Source organism: Lathamus discolor, chromosome 5 (genome assembly GCF_037157495.1).
Source record: "Lathamus discolor isolate bLatDis1 chromosome 5, bLatDis1.hap1, whole genome shotgun sequence".
Lineage (NCBI taxonomy): Eukaryota > Metazoa > Chordata > Aves > Psittaciformes > Psittacidae > Lathamus > Lathamus discolor.
Window position 1 is genome coordinate 44,944,548 of NC_088888.1, and position 23,341 is coordinate 44,967,888.

The 23,341-nt window shown below is 38.4% G+C and overlaps 1 protein-coding gene across 5 annotated transcripts in view; it reads left to right on the forward strand.

Moving 5' to 3' along the window:
• Positions 1-23,341, forward strand: part of SCAF8 (SR-related CTD associated factor 8) — a 109,292-nt gene that overhangs the window by 20,582 nt on the left and 65,369 nt on the right. For all 5 annotated transcript variants that reach the window (XM_065680604.1, XM_065680603.1, XM_065680605.1 and 2 more), the window contains exons 3-4: positions 15,160-15,243; positions 20,144-20,188. In XM_065680604.1, the coding sequence (XP_065536676.1) occupies positions 15,160-15,243; positions 20,144-20,188 (129 nt within the window). The remainder of the gene's footprint in view (positions 1-15,159; positions 15,244-20,143; positions 20,189-23,341) is intronic.

Consider the following 23,341-nt stretch of genomic DNA (forward strand, 5'->3'; position numbering starts at 1 on the left):
CAGAGTTTGCTTTGGTTCCCATTTACAAAAGAGGACAAAAAAGAAAACATGTAAAAGCAGGGAGGTGGAGATGAAATTCAGGAGGCAGTGGTAGCAAGGAGTGGTCATTTGGGGGGGATGGTGACTGAGCAATAAAATGGTGTAGAGTAGCAACAGCTGAGAGATCTAAGGCACCTATTTTGGAAGTCTTAAGCTTGCTTTTTTTTCTGTGAAGTTCTGCCTATAAATTGATTTTGAAAGATTGGAGTAAATATTCTTTTACAAACACTGATGACAGCTGCACAGGGTGTTTTATGCAGGGCAAGAAACAGCTGTCTTACATGTTTGAATTGGAATTTTTAATTGATATAGCATGCGTTTTTTTGAAACGTATTTCAGAAGATCCATCATCTTGTGTTGTTTAGACTAGGGTTCAGTGTTTCCAAATACTCATTCAGTTGGAGTTTGAGTGATAGGGGTTTCTTTGGGTTCTTCTTTGGTTTTCCATTTTTAGTATTTATTAATTACTTTCAAAAACTGAAGTAGAAGTAATTACGTGCATCCTTGGCTTTCTATCCTTATTATTATACAGCTTTTTTTTTTTTTTTTTTTTCCTTAAAGAGGTATAAAATTCTGTAAATTGCTGCTCACTCTAAAAATGTTGGTTGAAAAATCTTGTCCTCATGGCATGACTTCCAGGAGCTCTCTTCATGGGTAATTTAGACATTAGCATGATAGATAAAAATACTAACATGTTGATACTGATGTGATTGCAGTTTTAAAAAGAGGAATAATCATGCTTAGAAAAGTCTTTGGATTTTCCAGATGTTAAGTCTAAAGAGCTTAGAATGTATTAATTAGGTTGCTGGAGGCCTATGGAAATACCTGTCAGGCTGGCTTTTTAGAATACCAAATCTCCTATACATATGAAGAAAACAAAGCTGGTTCATCTGAAAAAGAATATGTTATTCTCTCAATCTGCTTAAATTACAGCCTTAGATAACATAGCTTGGTTACCAGTTATAGCGTAGTAGCTGCTGCTGCTGAATTTTCAGAAAAGTGAAGTGAAATACTTAGCAGGAAAGGAGGAACGTTTATAACACAAATATATTGGCTGGAGAAATCCAACCCAGTATAAACCACGAAGTTTCATTGTGAATTTAATCATCATACCACATCTAAGGAGAAAACAATTTGAAACCAACACTACAGGACAGCTTTTGTTGTGAGCCATTAAAACAGTTGGTAGAGAAAATTTATGAGTCTTTGATTTTCATGATGTTTAGGATCTGTCCCTGTATTTCATATATCACAGTTGCAGAGATGTGGTCATATTTGACTTTTCAAAGGCATTTAAGTCCATACTGCGCCACACTTTACAAAACCTGTAAAAACAGGAATGAAGGGCACTTCTCCAGTGTCGGCAGCCACGAAGCTCACCTGTGGAAATCCAGAGAAATTGACATTGTGCCTGGAGCTGATCAGTTTTGCTGTTGATGATCTGGAATTAGCTATAAAATAACGATAAAATGTTAAGAATGGGGATTAGCGATATGGCAGGAACAATGAGAAGACTTCAGAAAGTGAAATACCCCTGTTAATATATCTTGTTTTCTTGTACAATATCCTTTCAAACATCATCTGGACTTCTTGATCAGTCTTTTCTTTCTGTTGTTTGGTGTTCGAGCATTTTTGAAGAGCTTAATCTAGCCTAGCTATTTTATGTGGTACATTTAGTTTTTTCTAAGCTTTTTGTTCCTGTGCAGTAAACATCCTAAGTTACTGCAAAGAGAAAAATGGGAGTTGTGTTTTATGGCTTGTAAAAGGCTAGGAGCAAGTGAAGTACATTCTAGGGGCTGTTCTGAATTAAGCATTTGTTTCGTAGTTACATGCAGTTCAGGAGAGCAGAGTTGAATCCAGGGAGTTTCTTTAAATTCCAGTTTTGTGTTCATAGTCTTATTTGTACAAAGCAGCCTGTACCAACAAAATTTAGAAGCTTTCTTTGAAAGTAGTATTGAAGAGGGCTTAGAGGAAATTGTAAATAGGCTGCAACATGCCTTTTGGTTTGAATTTGTGAAAACTAAAATGGAATTTTGGCATTCCGTCTTAAATTGCTCAGGTTCAGTAAATCTGAAAGTCATAATTGTGCTTCCTGAAAATGAAAGCGGCAGCAGAAGGACTGAGCAAAGGCAGTGATGGTAACACCTGACCTCTTCATGCATTGAAATGTGGTGGCCTGAAGAGACTGCTCTATCTTATTTCACTTAATTGCTTATCCACTCAGTAGGGATGAATATTCATATGTCCTCTTTAAACATAAACATATGTTAAGAGTGCTGTATAATACATCTGCTGTGTAGGGGGTAAGCTTTTCATGTAAGTGTTCTTGGTTGCTTTTAATTTTTTTATAAATCAATTAAGTGCACCAGTAAAAGGAAGACACACTGGGATATCAAGCATATTGTCTTATTTTATGTTTGTTAATTTAAACTACATCATGTGCTTTAAATATTTTAAAACAGTTGTATTAAGATAGTTGCTGTTGACTTGCAGCCCTCTCTTCTGTGCTTTTTTTAATGTTGGATTTTGGCAACTCATATTGTCTTGCTTGATTACTGGAAGAAAATAACTCTTCTTTGTTTTCTCTCTGAACTGAAATACCTTTATATAGAATGGAGCATCTGCCATTCTGGTTGTCCTACATACGCATCTTTCATATATGTTTTAATATTTCTGTGCAGGGCAGAGAGCAAGCAATAAGGTGCTGGTTGGGTTTAAGTAAAAGTTTGGGTTGCTAGGTCCTAGTCAGCATGAAGAAAAAGTCATATTCACTGAGGGATAGGCTCACGTAATTTAAGTAACTTTTGCTAGAGGTTAAATTTCAGGAGAGTGTGTAAAATGTAACATAATAGAAATTTGTTTATTCTTTCCTTTTTTTAAAGCAATAACTGACAATACTCTTTTTCTTGTTCTTTTCAGTGTGGTAGTATAAATATTTGGTAAGCAATTCAGTGACTGTTCCTGTATATACAATTGGATTTGATTTAATGTTGTTGAAATGAAAAAAATAACTTGTTAAGGTAATATGTATTAGTCTTGACTTCTAAGTATATATTTTGTCTTTTACACCTCAAAATTGCATACATTTAGTATTATATACAGTGTCTGGTTAGTGTTGTGTCCTGGAGCAGCCAGAGAAAAATATAAACATATTTCAGTAAAGATATGTGTCATTGATATCCCTGATACTGCTTCTTGTTGTAATCTCAGAGATTGGTCTGAGTCTTAGAGTATCAGTATTCAAGTGCTTATTCCCTTAGTTGCTGTAACAGTGTAACAGGTATTCATTTATATGAATATCTGTTCCTTAGGATCGTGTGAGACCAGAAGTGTCCGTAGCTTTCAAGTCTTTTAGAGGCAGAACTAGTCTTATATGAAAAAATATTTCCAAGCCACTCTTCTCCCACGTATATAAGATGTGGCCAGAGGTATGAAAAAGGATATATTATTTATGAATCTGTATTTTAATCAAGTTAGTAGTTCATTTTAATTTTCATTCAAAATTTTGGTAGAGAAACACCTGTCTGTCTCTTTCTTGCCTGTTGAATAAGAGTAGTGAGAGATCTTGGAAGTAGGTGCTGGGCTTTGTGGAATTGTAGTATGCCATCCATGGATATGCGGTAGCTTGCTCTGTAAATGACTGAACATCCAGAGGTTTGTGTGCATGCTGCCTGGTCTTCACTTGAGAAATGTTAGACTGTAGCTTAGCACCGTGTAATATACTGCCTTGTAAATTACAGTGATTTGCAATAGCGTTTGTTCTTTATTGATATTTACAATAGATTCAACTTTTTAAGCACTTTCTGAGTTACAGTTGTGATGATAAAAATATTGTTTGCATTACTGAACAATCAAAAATTTGAAATGAACTGATGAATTCCCAGATTTTCTGTAATCTTTCTCTTGAAGACCACTTTTCTTAACAGAATTAAAAAAAAAATGCAGAGCTGAAACTCTGTGCTTTATCTATAGCAGCAACAATATTTTTTGCCTTTTCCTCCACTTCCAATGTGTAATTTATATAGCTTATTAAATCTTTGAGCAAGCCCGTATCTTCTTCCCCAAAAGTTTGGAAATAGGACTTTGTTTACTTAGGATGATGTTGGGGACAGGGAGTATTAATGATACTGTTAAGTCTAACTTTTGTGTACACTAGAATATTACATTTTATGTAGGTTCTTAACTGTCAATGTCATTGTTATTTGATGTACAATCCTTACATCCATTTATCAGATAAAGTATGAAATTGTGAATATAATTGCCTTATATGCTAGCTTGGTCTGTTCTTGGTTTTGATATTTAAATGCATCTTTATTTAATAAATCTGTTGCATTTGAAACTTGTTTTTTCTGAAGCATGTGAATGAGGAAATAACAGTTTTTCCATTGCCCAAAGAATGCATACTAAGTCCTTGTGAGGGCAGTCTTCCATCTATTTTACAATGATATTGATTGATTGTAGTGTAGAGAGTGGTATGGAGGAAATGCTTGTTTTAGGATATGATACTTAAAACTGAGTCTTCTAGGATTTTTTGTTTTGTTTTGGGATTTTTTGTTGTTATTGTTAACTAATGTAAGAACAGCAGAGATATCTCTGTTGGAGGTGATAAGAAGTAGAAGACTGAATTTGTTTGAAACAATACACAAATGAATATGATAAAATGAGGAAGAATTGGTGTAAATTATATGAAAGAAAGTAATGTGTCATGTATATATGAAAGTTCTTTGTGAGAATTGGGAGGCACATAGACAGGGAAGAACCAGGTGGTGTTACTTGGATTTCTGAAAAGTAATTGAGAAGTTCCATCCCCAAAAGTTTGAAAAGAAGTTCAATTGCTGTGGAAAGTGCATCCTTTCATTGATGAATGGCTGCTAAAATAAGAGATGGCAGAAAAGTTCATGTGTAAAAATAAATAATCTTTTTTTCTTGTTGGATTCTTATATGGGTTTGTGCTGGGGATCTGTGTATTTCAGTGTGTTTGTAAATGCTGTGGAAATGGGGTAGAATGATGAGGCAGAGAAATTTATTGAGAATACTGAGTTATGCAGAATGTTGGTACTAAACAGCTAGCCATGAGGGATTGCAAAAGAACATTGCTGTACTGACTGTTAGATGGCATCCTATAATTTCATAAAGTTGAAATGTGGTAATGCAGGCTGAGGAATGTGAAAAAGGCAACCTTTGGTTTATGTACACAGTGATGGGCACTGAAATTCTATAATGTGGTAATTAATAAGATCTTGCAACTGAAATGAAAATATCTGTTCAAAGTTCATCAATAGTGAAAATCGGAATCCTGAAAATTGCTAGGAAATAAACAGAAACTGATTGTGCTACCAGTACCTTTCTATCTTATGCTACATGCAGTCTAGTTTGCACCTCATGGGACCATTCTGGTGGAACTGCATGTACAGAGAAGGGCAGAAAGAACAGCCGAAGAAATGGAACAGGTCTGTATGAGAAATTACTAAATACTAGTACATATATCGGACTAGAGCGGAGTTGTTTGAAAGATGATGGGGTAGGGGTCTATAGTACTCTAAATACAGAAGACGTAGATCACTGTCTTCTCCAATGGAGAAGCTAGGTAAATCTAGTGTCACCAGTGAGATGATGTCACCATTTTTTTTTTCAAATATATAAAAAAAAAGTGTTTCTTTACACAGGTTTGTATTAAACTTTGCTCCTTTGCCAAAAGATGTTGAGCATGCTAAAGACTTACATTTATTGAAAAGTAAATTTGAATTCCCTAAGTGGAGGGAATTCAGAGATTTTATGAAAAAGATCAATTAGTGCTGGCTCAGGAATCACTGAGCTGTAGGTTGCTGGTAGCTAAAATAATATGGAGAGAAAGTATCACTAAAAGGGCAACTGTATATTACCTCCCATGAACATTCTCTATTGAATGCTCTTTCTGTTTTCTGTGAACTAGTGTTGTACATTAGTAAATAACATCTTCTGCCACGCCCTAGCATAAAGGAAAGGAGGAGAAGTGGGGAGAGAAAAAGGGGCGAAAGAACAGGAAAAAAAGGAGGTAAAAAAAAATTACTACGGGAAGGTAGAAAGATGTTAAGAATAAAAACAATTTTCAAGAAGGGAACCAGAGAGGGACAGAGAGAAACAGTTCTTATACCAACCATCACTTCTCGATGGGGTCCCGGTAGGAGTAGCTGCCCTTTGGTAATGCTCAGCCCAGAGACATGATTAGACAAGGCATTGAAACGGTTCCCAGGTCTCTGTTGTCAAGCTTCCTGCTCTTCCTGACACTTGAAATGGCCAAGCTGACTAGGCCTGGGTGAAATCTGACAAGAACATCCCAAGACTTTGTGAGACTTTGGATGTGGAGGGTAAATTTAGAAAAGGAGTGTATATGCAGTTTCAGGACATTCTGAGGAACTGGAAAAGGAACGTGGCATATTTGATAACTGTATGGTGAGAGGGTCTTCCTCTTACCAGGGAATGAGTTTGAGTCAGGATCACATGAGCCTCTCTATCTCAAGTCCTCCACTGAGAATTTTCCAGCTTGCATCCCTGTTACGCAATAGACTTATTTAACAACATAAGCTACCATACTGGGTATGGCAGTAAGTCATGCTACTTAATGTTTTAGTGTGACACAAGGCCGAGTTGGAGTGAAGCACAGTTGCATAGGGATATTTTTTTGAGGTGTGATTCCAGGGTGAATTGTATTAGCTGTTACGCATCCTACTAAAGAGACATGAAGAGAAATTATTGATCGTTCTGGAGGTGTAATGCAGGTTTGACCTGCTGTGTCTCTCTGTTGCATTTTTTTACAGTTGAATTAGGATAAGAACTTGTAACAAAATTTATTTTTGCAGTTCAGACAGTAACAAAACAGGTTTAGGGAGTCTTACAAAATCAGAATAAAAATCCACCCTTAAAACTACCTATTACTTTGATCAGCTTGAAGACTTTCAGTGCTATCTGCCTCATAAGGTATTCTATGCTTTCATGGCCATTTGGCTGGTATCTGATTCACACTTTGCAAGATCATTACCTTGGGAATTGCTTTCATTGAGACAGATTAGGATTTGGTGATAAGAGTATCCTTGTGGATTAATTTTGTCCCTGAAGTGCCATTCGGATTCAAGCCTTCCCTTAAGGATTTCCTGTGATTTATATTGAGTGTTAAATCAGACATCCATACTTCTGTCAATGGTTTACTGATTGTCCCCTGCCTAATTATCAAAATGGTTATGTGTGTAGGGCATGGCTGGGTGGAGTCATCATCCGGTAAAGCAGTAAACCAGCTGCCCCACACACAAGTTTACTGCGAATTGATCTTGTGTTTTCTTTAGCTATAGAAGGGTTGGGAAGATTAATGTTTACTTGTGTTTTGTAGTTTCCAGTATTGTTTACAATGTGTTTGGGGCTGAGCATGTTCAGACTTCTATAATACTTCAGAGGGGCAGTTCAGAGTCTGGTCCACAGCGTTCTACAATAAGCTAATAGATTATGAAATTTTCAGTGACATTTAAATTAAATGTATACTGCTGTTAAATGTGCTGAGTTGAAAAAAATCACGGGCACTTTTTACAGTAACTTGAAAGTATTCTCTTTACTCTTGCTATGCTTTTTTCTCAGAGAGGAAAAGCCTGCATTCAATGTTCCTTCTAACTTGATTATATAACACTTGGCTTTGGTTTTGTTTGGGTTGGTTTGGTTTGTTTTTTTTTTTTTTCTTCTAGCAGTGCAGTCAGACTTTTGTGACTTGTCTCTGTGTTACACTCCCCTATCCCCCTCAGTCAAATTCTGTAGAAGTTAAGTCCCTTGTTCCTTCTTAACGTTTGTTCTTTGGCAGTCATTAATGTTGTTTTCTTTAGCATCAGACATGCAGTTGCTTTCTGTTGCTCAGTTAATTTTGTATGTGATAACACTGTTTACCTCTAGAGAGGAAATGTCCCACCTTTAGTTTTCTGAGTAATGTGCTATAGTTCAGAGTACACAATGCAAAGTAGTGCTTTGTATGTTTTTTGTAATGGATTTTATAGGGATTTCTCAGTGTTTAACCTTTCAATTTATTCAAGTCAGTTGATCTTACTGAAGTAGCTTCTCCCAAGTATTGTGTTTGTGTTGTGACTTTGCTCAGGGGAGCCTTTTTGCCAGAATGGCTTTTGGGTGAATACAGGGCTCTTTCCAGCAGTATTCTTTTCAGGGCAAATATCAGGAGACTCTTTCTCCCCTTAGATATTAGGGTAGCTGAGAAGTATTGGTTTTGTTTAAATTGGGTTTTTGTTTGTTTTGTTGTTTTTGTTTCTGGTGCAAAATCAATTGCTAAATGAACTTTGAGGGGAGGAGGGAGAATTGATCCAACAGTGTGTTCGGTGTTGGTATTTTTTAAATTATATTTTGATATGTGTGTGTATCATCTATTGGTAACAGCTGTGCTGTGTTTGGAGAGAAATATTTATTCTTTTAGCATACATTTTAAAAAGAGATTCCAAAGTGTGGTGCTCACTACATCAGTGCCTCAAATTTCAAAAGCAAGCTTCTGTACTTACTGATTTTTCACATAAGAAATAATGCAAATACTTTCAGAATATAACTTCTTCCAAATGTGAACCCAAGAAAATAGCTAGAGAAAACAGGTTTTGTTGAGGATCAGGTAACTATCAGCAGTGACCAAACACCTTGAAGACTGATCAGTTTTGTCTTTTGGGGCAGGTGTTTTATATAGAATCATAGAAAATGGTTTGGCATGGAAGGGACCATAAAGATCATTTAGTTCCACCCAACCTGCCACAGGAAGGGACACCTTCCACTGTACCAGGTTGCTCACAGTCCATGCAGCCTGGCCTTGATCACTTCCAGGAATGGAGCAGTCACAGCTTCTGTGGGCAGCCTGTGCCAGTGCCTCACCAGCCTCATAAGGAAGAATTTTTCTTAATGTCTAATTTAATTCTCCTCCCCCCACCTTGAGTTTATGTTTATCCAGAAAAGCAGGTAAATGGCTAGTGAGTAGAATTAAGCAGATTTTCTTCACTGTTCACAGAATCAATGGTAGCAGAGCCATAAAGCATGTTTTTTGAAGTCTGCATAATGGTTTCTGTGCCTGTCCCTTTGATTTCTTCTTCCAGTTTGTATTGTAAATGTGACTAGCATGCTTCAAAACCTCTGAAACTTGTTTTGGGTTTGGTTTTTGCCACTTGAAGATTGCAGCTTTTCACTTTGAATCCTCTTAAATGAACTGTACTTTTATTGTGGGGAAAAAAAAATGCAGCTGCCTGATGTGGTAAGGCTCAAGCTTCATTTGAGTGAGTTCTTTTAAACTGGGCGCTGCATTTTATGCTAAGATATAGATAGCTAACTGTATTTTGTACATTTATTTAAAATTGTGGGTGTGTTTCATTATGACATCTGGGCAGACTTGGCAAGGTGGTGATAACAGTCCAGGAGTGAGTCAGGTCCCTCCAAGACATGCCAGAGCTGCTCTCCCAGGCTGAGGAAAAATCATGTCAGGCAGTCTGGAGCCATATTCACCTGCGTGGCACTCACTCCCTGCTCATCTGCTTTGGTGCACTCCTCCAGTCCTTCCTTCCCAGCTGATCTCCACTACTCAGATTGTACTGGTGTCTGCCATCCCTTTAGTAATCGTATTTACAGGCTGAAGAGTCCTAGCCAACTTTGTTCTTCACTTAAAAGCTTCTCCGTAATTTTCATTATCCCTAATGATTTCATTGGAGTTTAGAGGGGAGGGCAGAAATTCCAGAAGTATGGAGAGATTAAACACCCTGTAGGTTAGCTTAAATAATCTTGTGGTTCTGGAAGTCCATTTGCGGCATTTACTACTGAGGTTTTTCTGGTTTACTGAGTTGATGCCTTGAAACAAATTCATGCCCATTGAGTCCTTCAGAGAAGGACAATGGGTTGAGATGTGGCTTTTCTAACAGCTGGATGGAATTATCTGTGTGCTCACTAATTCTTTTCTTTTGAGTAATTTATATACATTTTTCTGGTACAAGAATTGAACTCATCTGTTGTTTCCTAATTCTCCCCTTGAACCCTTGTCAGAAATTCATGTTGCTTTTACTGTCTCAGAGCTACAGGACTGAGGCTGTTTTATGTGAGAATTAATGCATCACAATGACTAAGTCTTTCATTCCTGAGTTCCATACTAGCACTTCATTATTTTTCACATTGTGAGCTTGTTCTTTACCTTCTTACAAACACACTTGAGGAGGATTCTGGTGTGGGAAGTCTCCACAGTTTTTCCTCAATGTGTAGATCTAAAAAGGGAAGTGGAAGACACTATATCTGTAGGGCTTTTTCTCCTGTGCATTGATTGATTGCCCTGGAGGAACACTCTAATAGATCTGTTGTTCCTTCTCCCTTCCGAAAAGGGCTGATTTTTATGCATTTCCCAGTTTGTTTATGAAACTTGATTGCTTTATTTTATTTCTCATAGTTTCCCTGACTTTACTATTTAGTGATGTTGCCATTTTTTGTTAGTTTCTTTCAAGGCTTCTGTTACGTGAGCGCAAGCAGTTATCTTCTGCCAATGAGCATGAATGCCTTATAAAAAAGCATGATGAGGAAATAATTATAGCAAACTGTTTTGGCTAAGCATTTGTTCAAAAGGCCATACAGGAAAAAAATGAGCCAGAATGTAAGCACAAATATTGAAAACAAAAATATCTATTTTTAACTCATTATTTTAGTATTTTACAATCCTAAATAAATTGCAGTTATTTTGCTTTAACTAGGTTTAAAGAGTTCTTTAAAGGCCCACTGTCTTTCATCGTCTATGCTAGATTAAAAAACAAAGTTTTCATTACTAGAGAGGCATCAAAATCTTGCTTCTCTAGGCAGCCTAGCAGGAGAACGGATGGGTTTGATGGATGGACTATTGGATGGCTAAGAAGTTGGCTGGATGGCAGTGCCCAGAGAGTTGCAATTAATGGCTCAATGTCCAAATGGAGATCAGTTACAAGCGGTGTCCCTCAGGGATACATACTGGGACCAGTAGTATTTGATATCTTAATTAACAGCGTAGACAGTGGGATTGAGAGTGCCCTCAATGAGTTTGCAGATGACACCAAGCTGAGTGGTTCAATCGATATGCTTGAGGGATGCCATCCAGATGGGCTGTGACAGGCTTGAGGAGAGGGCCCACATGAACTTCATGAAGTTCAATCCAAGTCAGTGCAGTCACCAGTGTCTGTAGAGAGTGGGTGATGAATGGATTGAGGAGAACCCTGTGGAGATCAATTTGGGATGTTGCTAGATTAAAAAACCAGACGTGACACGGCAATGTGAGCTTGCAGCCCAGAAAGCCAACTGTATCCTGAGGCTGCATAAAAAGAAATGTGCCCAGCAGGTTGAGGGAGGCGATTCTTCCTTTTCTACTGTCTCTTGCAAGAGTACTGCATCGAGTTCTGACATCCTCAACGTAAGAAAGACATGCACTTGTTAGAGTGGATCCAGAGGAGAGCCATGACAATGATCTGAGGACTGGAGTACCTCTCCTATGAAGAGAGATGGAGAGAGCTGGGATTGTTCAGCCTGGAGAAAAGGAAGATTCAGGGAGACCTTACTGAGGCATTCCAATGCTTAAAGGATGCTTAGAAGAATGCAGATGGAGAGACTTTCTACCAAGGCTTTATAGGACAAGGGATAATGTTTTTAAACTAAAAGGAGGTAGATTTAGATTAGGTACAAGAAGTTCTTTACTGTGAGGGTGGTGGGGCAGTGGCACAGGTTGGCCAGGGAAGCTGTAGCTGCCTTGTCCCTGAAGTGTTCAAGGTCAGGCTGGAAGGGATGGTGAGCAACCTGGTATAGTGGAAGGTGTCACTTCCTGTGGCAGGTGGGGTGGAACTAGATGGTCTTTAAAGGTCCCTTCCAAACTAAGCTGTTCTGTTTCTAGCTGTGGTTGGATAACGGTTTATAAATGTATAAAGTTGCTGAAGATAGAGCTAAGAACATGTGTGCTGTCAGTAGGTATTGAGAAAGATGTTTGTGCATATGAGAGTATCTACATTCAGAAAAGTGGGGGGTTTTCTTGTCCCTCTTTAATTTGGATCAAACTATGCTGGGGATGCCTGTATTTTATGTAATTAAATTCTGTTTAATACCAAAAAATAAAGATATTTTAAGAAACACCACATTATTTAATTTGGTAGAGAAACTTGAATATTTTTTTTTTTATTTTTTCCCCAAAAGCAAGTGTTGCATTAAATATTGTAAAATTGCAAGTAGGTATTTTGCACCGTGTCCTCACTTTGCCCTTGTACAAATGCTGCTTCTTTGGACTTCTGCCATGCACTGGCAGACCTAAATCACCAGTTTCCCAAGTGAATGTACTTCTCAAAACAAAATGTAGTTTTGCGAAATAAAAAGCTTCTACAAACAGAACTCCCCACCACCACCACCCTCCCCATTTTGCATCTTCCAGGGGTTAAATTTAGGATTTGTGTTTTCCTTTAAATGGCTGTTAAAACCTGGAACATTGTATGCATTGTCCAAAAAGCCTACCTCTATAGAAGTATGTTCTTTGCTGTTTCTTTTGATTCATTTTTTCTTTTTCTAGCCTGCATTATCTGTCCTTAATGCTGAACTTGCCTCTCTGTTACCTGGAGTAAAGTAATGGGATGCTGGCAACAGCCCATGTTATCCTGTTGGGTTTTGGCATAATCTGGATGTGTGGTCCTAAAATACCTGACTGCACACAACTGATGCTTCAGAATCACTCATGTGCAACTCCTCCGTGTTTCTCAGCACTGTGTTGTAGCTTTTTGATGCTTTGAACTGCCCTGTCCCCTTTTTGTCCTGGTCACTTCAAAGCTGATGGACTGGTCAGGTGTGGTCCCAGTATATCTTTGTGAGTCAGCGGTTCTGCCTTCTTGTAGCTATGTATGTCACAGGTGAAGAAGCTACTGTGCTTGTCTCTTCTGGGACTGTTTTTGGATTGGCAAAGTGGCTTTTTGAATCTAGACCAATTTCATATTTGCTCTGTTAATTGCTTTTACTAATGTTTCGGGTTTTGAGAGTGCTGACCAAAAATGCCCAAACTGACTCTGCTAAGGCACTGTCTGAACGTAACCAAAATGTTTCTGGCACTACAGTGGCCCCAGAAGTAGATGGGTTGTAGTTGCACTTCATTCAGCAAAGCCAATAGCCAGGATGAGTGACCCGTGATTTTGTAAATCACCTGTGCGTAACTGGAAGTTGAGCACTGAGCTGTGAGTATAAAACAGAGAAGAAACTGATAGGAGACTCTTGATTTTTGGTCTCTTTTCTCCCTTTCCCCTGTGGTGTTGAAGAGTACTTAAACATTTGAATTCTAGAGGCCTATTGCTTTTTTTGTTGTGTAAGAAGTAATGTAGAATATTTTGCAACAGCAATTAGCATTAGTGAGAAGTAGTAACAGTTGTTAAAAGTGGATGTCTAGCTGTGAACTTGTTATAATTTCACTGTTTTAATGGAAATCCTCTCAAGCTGAGAAGACATAATTAGGCTTGGACAAACCATTTTTTTTTTTTTTTTTTCATTTTTCTTTTGATAGCTGTATGAAGTTTTAGTTTAAACTATTTTTAACAGGAAAAGATAGAAGAAAAAAAGTGTCTCATGTTTGCAGGGAGAATTCTTTGTATCTTGGAAACTCAAATATGACTGAAGAGTATCTACTTGTTAGCTTCAAAGTGATACATTATTACGAGCATGGGCAGCATGACCTATATTTAAGATTGTTTTATCCTTTCTGCTGTCTAATCCTGTTTACTGTTACATTTTACTTTGTCATATGTAAACAAATATGAATTATGTTTTCTGAGGTTGAATAAATCTCAATAAATAAAGTTATTGTTAATATCTGTGGGGATGTTAATCTACTTCAATATATTGCATTGCTGAGGGGGTGTAATAAAAGAGCAGACCTTTCCTTTGGATTTATTTCTGCTTCAGTGACCATTTTATGGAAAGCCTTCAATTCTTCCTGTCTTTAGGAAGGAAATAAAAAATGGTCTATAGATGTTCATTCCCATTGTCAGGATTCTTATTTTTGAGCAAACATGCTTCTAAATATGTGTTGTAAACCAAAATAAAATGTAAATTAAATCAGGAATATCCTTATACCGGGTTTGGCGTTTTGTATCTAGTCTTTTATGCAAATGCTAGACAGTCTCGTCTGTTAACACCTAGGACTGAAGGAGAAAAGAACAGTGTATTGTTTAAAGCTGTATATTGTGAATAATCAGAAGTTTTCACACTAAGTAAATAGCCTTGGATGATGGAGTCCTGACTCAGTGTGAAGGGTGGAGTTGTTTCCAATTACCACCTATCAGTCATAGCTATGAAGTTAGTTCATACACAGTTCTCACTAGGTAGCAAGTTTGTGATGAATATCTGTCATCCTGGATTGCTTCTGCTAGGAGATGTATGTACTAGTAAAAAGAATAGAGTTATTACTGCATCTGGGGAGAAAATTGTTGCTAAACTCTGCTACCTCTGTACTGTGGCTCGTCTGGTGCTTCGGTGTTAATGAAGTTACAAAGCTGTGTTTAAAATGAAGAACCCAGCTGGATTTTTGCTTAAGCATTTGTAATACTCTAAGTTAATACAGTGAATGAATTAAGTCTGTACTTTTTCAATTTTTTGTGGTTTTAATTGGCAAAATTGCTACATGCTCATTCTCACTGGGCTACATGTTTTTTGTTTAATGAAAAACAAAAGGATTTGATTCAGCAGGCATACAGTGATGCATACAGTATTTGGTTAAGCTTCTGTTATGCTTCCATAAAGGTAGTCAAGTATATTAGTCCCCCTAGAAACAAAAAATGAGAGCTACTGTATTTGCATATTATATGTATTTCCTTTGTAACTTTACCTGCAGGTGTCTGCTGTATTTAGTGCTAATAAAACTATGTATATAGTGACCACTGCAAAGAAAAACTTCTTACCTTTTAAGAATGTTGGATCTTAGTTTTTATTGGGCTTTTTTTATTTTTTCTTAATTAAGAATGCCTTTTCTGGTGTAATATATGCTTAAAATCCTATGTAAATTAAAAGTGACATTTTCTTCTGGAAAAATAGTGTATTTTTATACTGCTTGCAACTGCAGAATGTATTTCTGATAACTGGGTTTTGTTTATTTTTTTTTTTCAGTTGTACTCACTAAATGATTATAAGCCACCCATTTCTAAAGCTAAAATGACACAGATCACCAAGGCAGCAATCAAGGCTATAAAGGTAAGAAATTGTCTAACTTCTTTTGGCTTCCTTTCAGTTTCTCATCTGTGTTTAAATAACTGAACAGCTTAAAGAACTTGCTTCAGAAACTTCCACCTCCCTTGTTGTGTATATAACTGCCAAGTTATGATAAATGTGATAGTGATGGGATTTTCAGGAGTGCAGCATAAGGCTTAAGGTGTTGTGTCACTTTCATTTGCTGGTTGTCATATGTGAGGAAGAATTATACCAGCTTGATTCTTCAGTCAGATCTGAAAGACAGTTGTTTGTTTTTTTCCCCTCAGTTTAAAAAGGAAACACGCTGCCTGAGAACAGATGAGTAAACAGAGAACTACAATCTGCCCCTTTCTGTCCACCCCCAAAATCTAAGATGTGTGCCTTTGGATCAATGCAGTTGTTCTAAGTTTTATTTCATTTTCTGTAAATTCATAATGTACATTTTCAGGGGTGTTGTTCGTAGGTTTTATTTTTTATGTTGCCTGAATAGAAATTATTCTTAAGGCTTTTTCTTGCCACAAAGCAGTGCCAAACAGCAGTGGAGCAGCAGAAACAGCACTAAAAAATGGTGAAGGAAAGAAGTATGCTATTAGTGTTAAGCACTTAAAGTCAAAGCTACAGAGGTAAAAAAGAGGGGAGGATAAAAGCAAAGAAGTCGTGAGGTTATGCTTTTCCTATGTACATTCCTCTGCTGAGAATGCAGATGTGTTTTTAGATAATTAAAATTGGTGTTTTGTGTAGTTTGGGCAGAGAGCAGTATGTCCTGTGTTCAGCTGTAACAGTTATTTTTCTCCTTCTTGTAGCTGGTGCAGTGCTGTGTTTCAGCTTTAGTCTGAGAATAGTGCTGTAACACACCAATATTTTTAATTGCTGCTAAGTAATGCTTACCCCAACGACATTTCAGTTTCATGCTCTGCCAGTGAGGAGGGGCACAAGAAGCTGGGAGGGAACAGATACAGGACACTTAACCCAAACTAGCCAAAGGGGTATTCCATACCACAGCGCATCATGCCCAGTATATAAACTGGGGGAGTTACCCGGAAGGCCCAGATTGCTCCTTGGGTCAGGCTGGGTATCGGTCAGCAGGTGGTGAGCAAATTGTATTGTACATCACGTGTGTTTATTGTTTTTTTCTTTTCCCCTTTTAGTTTTATATTCTCTCCTGTCGTGGTTAATCCCAGCTGGTAACTCAGCCACACAGCTGCTTGCTCACTCCCTCCCCACTTCTTCTTTTGCCTGCTCCCAGAGGGATGGGGAGGAGAATCAAAAGAATGTAACTCCCACGGGTTGAGGTAAGAACAGTCCAGTAGCTAAGGTATAACACAAATCACTGCTGCTACCACCAATAATAATGATAAGGGAAGTAACAAGGGAAGAGAATACAACTGCTCACCACCCGCCGACAGATACCCAGCCCGACCCCGGCACTGATCTAGCCCTTCCTGGTAACTCCCCCCAGTTTATATGCTGGGCATGACGTACTGTGGCGTGGAATACCCCTTTGGTTAGTTTGGGTCAGGTGTCCTGTCTCTGCTTCCTCCCAGCTTCCCCTCCTCCCTGGCAGAGCGTGAGGCTCAGAAAGTCCTTGGTCAGAGTAAACATTACTGAGCAACAACTAAAAACATCGGTGTTATCAGCACTGTTCCCAGGCTGAAAGTCAAAAACACAGCACTGCACCAGCTACTAAGAAGGAGAAAAATGACTGCTACTGTTGAACCCAGGACATCTCCCCTTGTTATTTCCCTTATTATTATTATTGGTAATAGTGGTTTTGTATTATACCTTACTTATTGGACTGTTCTTATCTCAACCCGTGGGATCTACATTCTTTCGATTCTCCTTCCCATCCCTCTGGGAGCAGGGAGGAGAGAAAAAGGGGGAGAGTGGGAGCAGCTGCATGGTTCTGAGTTACTGGCTGGGCTTAAACTGTGACAGTATGATGATATGTGTACAGTATGATCACCTGCAACAAGCTCAGGAGCGCTGCATCCCAACTAGAAAGAAGTGCGGCAGAAGGGCCAGGAGACCTCCTTGGATGGATAAGGAGCTGCTGAGGAAAATTCAAAGGAAAAAAGAGGCTTATAAAAAATGGAAGCAAGGACAGGCGGCCTGGGTAGAGTACAGGGATGTTGTCCAGGAAGCTAGGGACCAGGTTAGGAAGGCTAAGGCCCAGTTAGAATTAAACCTAGCCAGGGACGTTAAGGATAACAGGAAGGGATTCTACAGGTACGTAGCAAACAAAAAACAGACTAGGGACAACATAGCCCCCCTGAGGAAGCTTTTGGGAGAACTGGCTACACAGGATTTGGAGAAGGCTGAGGTTCTGAATGACTTCTTTGCCTCAGTCTTCACTGGCAAAGGCTCTGACTGCACCACCCAGTTCTTAGAAGGTAGATGCAGGGACTGTGAGAATGAAGACCTTGGGCCCACTGTAGGAGAGGATCTGGTTTGAGACCATCTTAAAAATCTGAACGCGCACAAGTCCGTGGGACCTGATGGAATCCATCCGCGGGTCCTGAAGGAGCTGGTGAATGAAGTTGCTAAGCCACTGGCCATCATATTTGAAAAATCGTGTCAGTCAGGTGAAGTTCCCGACGACCGGAAAAAGGGAAATATAACCCCCATTTTCAAGAAGGGGAAAATGGAAGACCCAGGGAATTACAGACCAGTCAGTCTCACCTCTGTGCCTGGTAAAATCTTGGAGCACATTCTCCTGGATGGCATACTAAGGCACATGAAAAACAAGGTGCTTGGTGACAGCCAGCATGGCTTCACTTAGGGGAAATCCTGCCTGACCAATTTAGTGGCCTTCTATGATGGGGCTACAGAATTGATGGATAAGGGTAAAGCAGTTGATGTCATCTACCTGGACTTGTGCAAAGCATTTGACACTGTCCCACACGACATCCTTGTCTCTAAATTGGAGAGACCTCAATTTGACGGATGGACCACTCGGTGGATAAAGAACTGGCTGGACGGCCGCACACAAAGAGTTGTGGTCAATGGCTCGATGTCCGACTGGAGACCGGTAATGAGTGGTGTCCCTCAGGGATTGGTGTTGGGACCGGTCTTGTTTAACATCTTCGTCGCTGACATGGACAGTGGGATTGAGTGCGCCCTCAGCAAGTTTGCCGATGACACCAAGCTGTGTGGTCCGGTTGATACGCTGGAGGGAAGGGATGCCATCCAGAGGGACCTTGACACGCTTGTAAGGTGGGCTGATGCCAACCTTATGAATTTCAACCACAAGTGCAAGGTCCTACACCTGGGTCGGAGCAGTCCCAGCCACAGCTACAGACTGGGCAAAGAAGAGATTCAGAGCGGCCCTGCAGAGAAGGACTTGGGGGTGCTGGTCGACGAGAAAATGAACATGAGCCGGCTTCAGTGTGCGCTCGCAGCCCAGAAAGCCAACCGTATCCTGGGCTGCATCAAAAGGAGTGTGACCAGCAGGTCGAAGGAGGTGATCCTGCCCCTCTACTCTGCTTTCGTGAGACCTCACCTGGAGTATTGTGTGCAGTTCTGGTGTCCTCAACATAAAAAGGACATGGAACTGCTGGAACAAGTCCAGAGGAGGGCCACGAGGATGATCAGGGGACTGGAGCACCTCTCGTATGAAGACAGGCTGAGGAAGTTGGGGTTGTTCAGCCTGGAGAAGAGAAGGCTGTGTGGGGACCTCATAGCAGCCTTCCAGTATCTGAAGGGGGCCTATAGGGATGCTGGGGAGGGACTCTTCGTCAGGGACTGTAGTGACAGGACAAGGGGTAACGGGTTAAAACTTCAACTGGGGAAGTTCAGATTGGATATAAGGAGGAAATTCTTTCCTGTTAGGGTGGTGAGACACTGGAATGGGTTGCCCAGGGAGGTTGTGAGTCCTCCATCCCTGGCGGTGTTCCAGGCCAGGTTGGATGAAGCCTTGGGTGGGATGTTTTAGTGTGAGGTGTCCCTGCCTGTGGCAGGGGGGTTGGAACTAGATGATCTTGAGGTCCTTTCCAACCCTAACTATTCTATGATTCTATGATTCTATAGAAGAGTGAAATTCACTGTCATTCTTAAAAATAAGCGGAGACTACATAAATTAAAGTTTGTGTATTGCAGTATAATGAAAATGTGAAAACTTGCACTGAACATAAAGAAGTAGTAAATGATGTAAATGGTTCTATAAATTAAACAACTGTATGGTACCAAAATGTTTTATCATCTATTTAACTTGGAAATCCTGCTTCCTCTCGTATAATTTCAGTTACTGTATTTGTGTAAGGTAGTTATTAGGGTGATACAGAGCCGTTGTGATATGTGAGATTAAAAAAAAATACCAACCAAACAAAATATATCCCCCCCTCCAAAAAAAACAAACCAAAATGAAACAAAAACCACCACCACCAAAAAACCACACTTAAAAATTTGCAAAACCTGACTAACCACCACCAACAAACCCCAACCAAAACCCATAAAAATCCTGGCCAAGTCAACTTAAAAAAATAAAAGTATTCAGTGGATGCTGTAAGGTCTTCCTATCTTCCTGTACTCATGCTTTTCGATTATTAAAATGAACACTTGGAAAATAAATATAGGGAAGTACATGCCGTACTTAATAAGTTTAGGTTAACACCTTCAGTCATGTACAATGAAATAACCATGTTTTTGAAGGAACAGTTATGTTATTCTCTTAGTTCTCACTAAAGAAGTACATGTTATTAAAAAATGCAGTGTAAAAAACCTTCAGAAGGCAAGAAGAAGTGAGATTAGTTTTCTTTGTATGCTGTTCAGTGTTCTAAGGAAGACAGCATACTCAGCTGTAGGTATTGGATTGCTATGTTTCTGTTTCTACTGTCAGTATTGCATGACTTGAACAAATGTATGGATCATGAGTTTTTCTCCTCTGAAATACTGTTTTATTTTTCAGTTCTACAAGCACGTTGTACAGAGTGTTGAGAAATTCATTCAAAAGGTATGTCAGTCATGGGTGTTTTGTGTTAGCACTGAGAAAAATTTCTTCATTTTGGATTACAGAGTATTGAAGAGTATTAGGGTTTATGTGCACATGGATTAGTATTTTTATCACATTAGTTTAGTTTTTAGTCACATTCAGTTTCTTATTGTAATCAGTAGCCGACCCATGGTGCAGAAAGACAGTACTTTGTCCTCATTTTGTGTGTGTGATATACTTTGTTCTCAATGACTGCAGGTAATGTTTTAAGACTACTTCTGTATGTATTCATTTAATGTTACAAGAGGCTGTCAGGGTGGCCCATGTGAACAGAAAACTGCAAAAGAATTGACAGTGTTTTGGTGAGTGACAGTTGCTGTTCTCCCAGGTTTTCCCATAGTTTTTAAGGCTGTAGGGAAGATGACCATTCAGCCGTATCTTTTGTGTAGCAGGAGATGTAGTATTTCAGTTTGTGGTTCCTTCTAGTAATTTAAAACAAAAAAATATTTATATGATTAGACTGGAATTACTTTTTGAGAAGATGCAGGATTAATTTAAGGATTCTGAATAACAAAGAATTTTATTGCATTTTGTTTCTTTGCAATAGTTAATTATTCTTGGGGTAAAACTGCATGTTACCTCCAGTTGGAAAAGCATGGATTCCAATTTGTGAGTTTTCCTTCCTTGTCTGCATTGTACCTGATTGCTCAATTGGTCATTTTAGTATTGAATTTCTTCTCCTTCTGTAAATAGGAGTAAATTATGATCAAATTGCCTTTTTATTTTGACAAACAAGCTAGAGAAGTTAGTCTGTTAATGTTGCAATGTCGGATGCAATTTTTCTTCTGTTGTCCATTTTACCATGCAGTCTGGATTTGCTCTGTGTCAGTAACCTGTCTTCCTCACTACCTTTTATTTCTTGGTGCCCAGTGTATGGTGCAGTGGCTTTTGGCAGTGGTTGGACAGCGTCAGCAGGGTTCAGCTTCAGCCTGGTGTTTTTAACTGTCTCAGAACAGTTCATGAATTAATTATTTAGGTACTGGAACATCAGTCCTATGTGGAAAAGGTATCATATGTACGTTTCACGGCAGTAGTAAAGACTAGTAGTTTACCATCAGTGCTAGTGTTTTGTTAAGTAGTTGTCTTTTAGGGCATTGCCTCTGACTTCTTCCACCTCTAAAAAGTGGTATTGATAACCTCTGATCCTTGTTTAATACTACAGGTGAACATAGGAGAATGAGAGCAGGTGTACATCTTACCCATCTCAGATCGGTAGCACTTTGCAGTTCCATGTGCTGAAATTAACCTGGAATTCCCCAAGTTACAAATACTGCTTTTTGTTGTGATGGTTGTGATTGATTATTCTGTATTCAGAGGCATGGGAGAAGATTTATCCTCTGAATGAAAGCGTGGCCATTTGTCAGGAAATGGACTGGTTGTTCATGACCTTTCCACAAGCTAGTAAGAGTACATTTGTGTTCAGTGTCTAGTACTACATGATGAGGTAGTTCTGCACTGTTCATTGCTAGTTGAAGAAGGAAGATGGATGTTGTTATTGATAATCTTGTTAATGATCACTCTGGATTAGATGTTTCCCTTTAGTGGACTTAATGTGGGTTTGGTTTTTTTTTTTGGTTTGGGTTTTGGGGTTTTGTTTGTTTGTTTGTTTGGGTTTGTTTATTTTCCAGTATTTCATGAACAATTTAGTGAAACAATTTTGAACAACATCATATAATACGAAGTTCCTATTTTAGTAGAATTGGAGATCAGCAGATGAAAGCTAGCTATTTGATATTCATGGACTTACTTATGTTTGGAATATAATTGGATTATTTTTCTGGAAGCAGTCACTTCAAGTTGAAGCTCAAAATACTGACTCTTCTGTTAAAATATGCCATAGACTTGTCCAGAGTAATATCAGTACTATATCAATTATTTTACTGTTGATTCTTTACTACAGTATTTTCTTTCTTCAGAATTAATCTCATGAGGTTACTGAAACTCCAGGTGACATAACTGCCTGTGACATTCTTTGTTTTGTGACACTTAACTCACTGGGCTGTTTTACTCTCCGTCAAAACATTTCACAGGTCTGATGACCTCATTTCATATATGTAAGGATATTCCATTGTGAGAGCAAGACTTGAATAAATCCTTTGAGTAGTCAAATTATCTTACTGCTTAGACCTACTCAGAAAATAAGTGAATATTTGTTATGGAAAATATCCATGGAGAATTTTGTTGTGGAAAACATCCACTGAGATTCCACATTTGTTGTGAAAAATGTCCATCTGAGATTAGGGATATGCAGGCTCACTGCACCAGCTGTAACTCTTCTTTATTTATGTTTTAACTTTTATTATCCTTTTTTATAAGCTATATTATTAATTATAATATTTTTCTTTCTGTATATGTCATGTTTTTATATACTCCATCTAACATGTTTGCTGAGTTTTCATATTAAATATCTGTGTTTTATTAATTTGAATATTGTGAAAATTGTATACAGGTCTGTATCAGGAATGCTCTTGGTAATAATTTAACTTTTCAATAGCTACCCTACATTGAGGTTATTATCTGAAGACAATTTACTATATCCTATTAGATTTTAATTTTGTAATTTCATAATGCACATTTATTCTTAAAAGGATGCTGCACACATCCTTAAAAATAAGGAATGCCATGTTTAGATCCTAAATAAATGCTTTATCAAGGTTGCAAATGTTAGCATATCAGCACTTTTCAGAAAAGGAAGTTTGTATGTAGGCTATAATAAAATTAATAGTCTGAATAGTTTGCCACTGTATTAGAGATTGTGAATTTAGTGTGTTGCGTAATATGTTCATAGACTGTGTGGACCAGAGAGGGAATGGGTGTACTTTCCCATGTTTCCCTAGTGCCTTGTGTGGTAAGTGTATACAACCAATATTCATGAAGTAAATCTATGTCATAGTATAACTATATAGTTATAGCCACCATTCTGGTAATGACTTTGTTATGTCTTTGTGCTGCTTTTCATTCTGTCTTAAAACTGTTAGCAGTAGTTACGGTACAGTTATTTTGCAATTAAAACACAAAAGTTTTAGCTTTACTTGTTACATAAAATTAACTAAGTAATTAGTATAGTTAGCAGACGTGCTTTATAAATACCATGCTGTTCATAAATTATACAAG